The sequence below is a fragment of the Pteropus alecto genome, unplaced genomic scaffold (genome assembly GCF_000325575.1).
Source record: "Pteropus alecto unplaced genomic scaffold, ASM32557v1 scaffold48, whole genome shotgun sequence".
Lineage (NCBI taxonomy): Eukaryota > Metazoa > Chordata > Mammalia > Chiroptera > Pteropodidae > Pteropus > Pteropus alecto.
In genome coordinates, this window is record NW_006442110.1 from 2321335 (window position 1) to 2326913 (window position 5579).

The 5579-nt window shown below is 52.0% G+C and overlaps 1 protein-coding gene across 1 annotated transcript in view; it reads left to right on the plus strand.

The window, feature by feature from the left end:
• The window catches only part of ZNF282 (zinc finger protein 282), a 19686-nt gene extending 17505 nt beyond the window's left edge, over positions 1-2181 (plus strand). Inside the window, exon 9 of the mRNA XM_015596160.2 lies at positions 7-2181. Within this exon, the coding sequence (XP_015451646.1) occupies positions 7-529 (523 nt within the window). The 3' untranslated portion in view covers positions 530-2181. The remainder of the gene's footprint in view (positions 1-6) is intronic.
• The last annotated feature ends 3398 nt before the right edge of the window (positions 2182-5579 follow it).

Sequence of the window (5579 nt, forward strand, 5' to 3'; positions counted from 1 at the left end):
CGGCAGCTGCTGCCCGGGGGGCGGGCTCCGGCGCGGCCTCCTGCACGGAGCGCGCAGCAAGCCCTACTCGTGCCCCGAGTGCGGCAAGAGCTTCGGGGTGCGCAAGAGCCTCATCATCCACCACCGCAGCCACACCAAGGAGCGGCCCTACGAGTGCGCCGAGTGCGAGAAGAGCTTCAACTGCCACTCGGGCCTCATCCGCCACCAGATGACGCACCGCGGCGAGCGGCCCTACAAGTGCTCGGAGTGCGAGAAGACGTACAGCCGCAAGGAGCACCTGCAGAACCACCAGCGGCTGCACACGGGCGAGCGGCCCTTCCAGTGCGCGCTCTGCGGCAAGAGCTTCATCCGCAAGCAGAACCTGCTCAAGCACCAGCGCATCCACACGGGCGAGCGGCCCTACGCGTGCGGCGAGTGCGGCAAGAGCTTCCGCTACAAGGAGTCGCTCAAGGACCACCTGCGCGTGCACGGCGGGGGCCCGGGCCTCGGCGCCCCGCGGCCCATCCAGGCGCCGCCCGAGCGAGACTAGGGCTGGGCTGGGGGAGGGGAGGGCCCAGCGGCAGGAGCAGGGGTGGGGCAGGCCTGGGGGCGGCCTGAGGACCCACCATCTCGGCTCGCCTTCCCTCCCTCCACCCGCCACCTGCTGGAAGTCGGGAGCAGGAATTGCACTCCAAACAAGGCCCCCCGGGGCTTGGGCAGGGGCGCCCTGGACCTGTCCGCCGGAATGGACGCCCCAGCTCATCTCGTAGGGTGGCCCGAGGGGCCGGCTCAGTGGCTTCCCGCAGGAAAGGTGCCAGCGGGACAGGAATGAAGCAAGAGCATCGGGCACTCCCCCGGGACACCTAGAGTGCCCGGTTTGGCCACTGGGGTCACAGACTGATCAGCGGAAGCAAGCAGCTGATACAGCAGCATCTTGTCACTGCCCAGGGGATCTCCGAAGCCTTCCCAGGTCAGGAAATCAGGTCCTGAGGGTGAGACGCCAAAAAAGGAAGTGACGGTGTGACTGCGCCGAGGACGTGCCGAGGGATACCATCTCTATGACGACAACACTGCCTCGCGTTTGAATAGCGCTTTTTACTTTTTTAAACGTGTTTTCTATCCGTTATCTATTTTCACCCTTAGCCTATCCCTCTGAGGTAAGTGGGGTAGGATTTGCCTGACTTGGTAACGGGAAAGGAGACGCAGGTGAGATGGTGTAGCGAAATTCATACAAGAGAGGGCTCCTGACCCCAGCGCAGTGTCCCCACCGCACACTGCCTACCTCCGATGTTGGAGAGACCTCTCTGGTCTGGCCTCTCCTGGTCTCTCTCTCCTCCCTTTCCCCTGACCTACCCAAAATAACCAGAAGCGCACGGGGCCAACTCCTGGGGTTCCTGGGAATGGGAACAGATCGGCTGCAAAATGCCCCTGCTTGGGCTTCCGAAAGGGCCCCCTTTGTGGGCCCTCGGCCTGCCCTTCCACCTCCCGGCCCCCGATCCGGTGCAGCAGCATCTTCTCACTGCGCAGCCGTGACCCGGCCCTCCAGAGCAGCAGGCGCCCTGGGTCAGACCTCACTCCGATTCCAGTTTCCCCAGGGCAGAGGGAGAGCCTCGTGCTGCAGGAGCAGCCCTCAAGGAAGTGAGTCTCTTCCCAGGAGGGCCGGGCAAGTGGGTGCTAGAGGCTGAGAGCCTCAGCCTCTCTCCTGCCCTGAGCCTCCCAACTGGTGCTATCTGTCAACTGACGTGCTCGTGGACCTGGACACAGACCTCCGCTGCTCCAGACCCTGCAGGTGCCTCAGGAGGCACCCAAAGGACTCCTCGTGTTGGTGCAAATGCTCTGTGGTCCTGAGGCCACAGTCTCCATTTCTGCATCTTGCATGGCCAGGCCCTGGGCTGGGGCGGCATGCCCCAGGACCCTGGTTTGTGTCGAGAATGACTTTCCTTGCTCCTTCCGTCGATCCCGCTTCTCTCTCGGCCGGGGGCCCAGGTGGCATCCAGCTCCCGGCACCACGTTTGTGAGCGCTCTGCTTCCGCCTCCCCCTCATCTGTCCCGCTCTGTTTTCCTCAAACCCATTTTTGCCACATGCAAAGGGAATTCTTAAAACTAAATAAAAGGTGTCCAGAGTGCAGACTGCACGTTTGCAAGGCCGAGGGCTCTCCAGCGCGGCTTTGTACGGGAGAGCCTTGTTGGACTGGAATCCAACTCACGGATGTTTTTTTCTTCATACTGCTTTTTGAAGGCGGCAAGTCTTAAGAAAACGAGCTGCAATGAGAAATGAAACGCAGGCATGTTCAACGGAGTTTTGTTAGTGCAGAAGAGGCCCTTCAGTTTGGTGTTTTGGTTGGGAGGGGGCAGTATTCAGCTTTCCAAAAGCATATGCAGAAAACGAGTATTTTCATAACCTAAATCATGGAAAATAAGACCAACAAAAAAATTTCTTTTGGCTGTTCAGAGGATGGAGAAGGAGAAATCAATGCTATTGAGACATGGGCCTGAATCATTTGAGCATGTAGTTGGAGTGTATCCCTTTATTTTACCCTCAAGGAGCTGATTCCCAAAGAGGTTTAGTGACTGAGCAAGTAAGAGGGCCGATACTTAGTATCTGGTTCCCTGGGGAGACCAACAACAAAAAAATTTCTTTTGGCTGTTCAGAGGATGGAGAAGGAGAAATCAATGCTATTGAGACATGGGCCTGAATCATTTGAGCATGTAGTTGGAGTGTATCCCTTTATTTTACCCTCAAGGAGCTGATTCCCAAAGAGGTTTAGTGACTGAGCAAGTAAGAGGGCCGATACTTAGTATCTGGTTCCCTGGGTCCCAGTCTGGTGGATCCCTGGTCCCCAAGAGCCCCTTGGCTCCACTAGGAGTCGAGTCACCCCAGCCTCCATCACTGGCCCTGGGAGAGTTCTAGAGTGAGCTCTGCCGCCCCGAGCTGATCAAAGGCAGTGGCACTCAATGTGAACCTCTCGCAGGTGGCAAGGATCCTCAGTCTAGACTCTGTAGTCCACTTTCTGAAGCAGAACAGGGCCTGCTTGGGGCAGGTTTTTATTCTGATAATCTGTCAATTAACTTTTAATTTAAAATGCACATAGTAAAAATTTAAATGGGGGGGAAAAAAAGACAACGAAGAGTAAAACTCTTTCCTACCAGACTCCCTGTTAAGAAGCATCCACTGCTAGGAGCTGTTTATGTGTCCTTCCAGAACTGGAGAAGTCCCCAGAGAGAACGAGGTGATATGCCCAGAGGAAGTGCTAGGCTGATGAAGTCATCAGATGCCCACTGCACACGTACATCCAGCAGGGTGGGACACAGATCGAGCCAAGGTGTGTTCATTCAAGGATTCTTACTGACCTGCAAGCCGAATGGAGCATGTTCCCCAAGGTGTTATTTTTTTTCGAGGAAAGAAACACAAAAGGCGTGGTCCCTGCCATCTAGAGACTCATGGAATAGTAAGGGGAACGGAATAGAAAGGGCCTCTTCTAAATGGAATAAAGCCGTGGCCTATAAATTTTCTTGAATAAAAAATGTTTGGGCATACATGTATGTACATATATATGCTAAGGTTATGTATGCTATAAATCATACACTAGAAAATTTAAAGAACAAGATAAATATTTTTAAAGCATTATTTTAAACTTAATTTATACCATTTGTGATTCAGAGAATACTTTGTCACTAAAAGTGAGGGTGTGGGTGAGATAATGTCTAAGGTCATGTTCAGCTCTGCATGTTGCGATCATTCTGCAGATATAAAGATGACAGGATACAGGTACTAAATATATTTTCTTGATTCCTCTGATACCACTGCCACTGATGGGAATAATTGTGAACCTCATTTAAAAGTTTATTTAAAAGCATGTGTCGAGATCCGAGTGTCATTGGGGAAGGACAAATGGGTGGCTTCTGAGAGACAAACAAGGTGACATCACGGTGAATTCATTGCAGGTCAGGGCTTGGACCTTGCCAAAGCAAAAACAAACCAAATGGGAAATTGCCTGTTGTTGAGTGCTGGCTATCTGCCAGGCTTTAAGCTACATACGCACTTTACTTAACACGTGCCATTTCTTCTAATTCCATCAACAATCCTTGGAGGTGGTGTTTCTATTCTCAGGGGGAAGACACCGAGGCGGAGTGAGCCCAAACCACACCTCTTAGTAAGTGAAGGAGCTGGGAAGCAAAGAATACTAGCAGCCTCCTGAGCTCTTACCCAGTGACCGGCACTGTTCTAAGCACTTGACTCGAACTAATTTATTTCATCTGCACAACTCTCTGGGATACATGCTATTATTATTTCGCACTGACAATGAGGAAACGGAGATGCCAAGATGTTAATGTCTTGCCCAAGGTCCGCAGCTAGTAAGTGGCCGCTCTGGGCTAGGGACCCACTCTTTAACAGTGTGCTCTACCATCTCCCAAAGCCCACGAAACTTCAAACCAGTACCTGGTGCTGCCTCTCTTGCACACTGGAAATGTGATCTAAATATTCTTCCAGAGTTCCAGATTCAGGGATGCTGGATCAGGCTGACTCTAGAGACTGACTGATGGGTAATCCAGAGTATCGGTTTCATGATTTCCAGGGGTGGGCTGGACATTTGCATCATCCTGACCTGCATGTGGTCTAGCAGCTGCGCGAGAGCCTGCATCATCAGAAGGTTGCCTGGTGAACATAGAAACGGCAGAGGGCATGAGTTCCATAACTGAAGTGTTTAATGACCTCAGTATCCTATGTCCTGATAGTGTCTGTCTCCCCAGTTGTGATACGTTCTTTTCTGTATCCGCAGTATGTTTTTGTTGGCCTGAGAGAGTAGGTCAGACCTTGGACACATGTCCATGGCTGACTAGTATCCTCCACCTGGCCCATTCTTTCTTCAGATATTAATGATTCAATCAGCCTCGTGTTGATCTGCTTGTCATGGACATCATGCCTTCTCTGGGAAAGTGACTTTTCCTAGCTCACTCTCTGATTCACCATTCAAGCACCTAAAAATATTTATTAGGGCACTTCTTTGTTAAAGAAATGGAGGGTCCTATGGAGGGACATTTTAGTGAAAGAGGCACATAATTACGGGGACATGAGGTTATTTCAGATAGCAATAAATGCTATGACAGATTTCGAGGCAGGTACCTAGGTTGAGGGTTGGGATGGAGGAGGCTGTTGGGTTGTAGACTGGGTGGGCAGGGAGTGTCTCTGAGGAGATAAAGTCTGACAAGCTCCACAGGCTAAGAAGGACCCAGTCCTGTGAACATTGAGAGTTTAGCTCTCAGAGGGATCCAGAGCATGTGATCACCATAATTAATAGGCCGCAGTGGGTTGGCCGGGACACCTGACCTCGCGCTGTTGAGATGGGAACTGTGTTTCTAGTTTCTAAAAAGCAAAATAACAATTTGGAATAAGACACCTGCCATTTGGGACCATAGCTGTTTTCCCCAACTAGATTACGTCTTCCCTCAGAGCAAAGTCTAAGTTTAAACATTTTAGAATCCTTCAAAGTGCCTATCAGAGTGCTAGGCTCACAGAAGGCACACAATGGCCCATGGGTTTGCCTGAAATTCTGAACTTGAGCTTGAGGGATTGAGAGCCCCTCCGCTGTCAACCCACC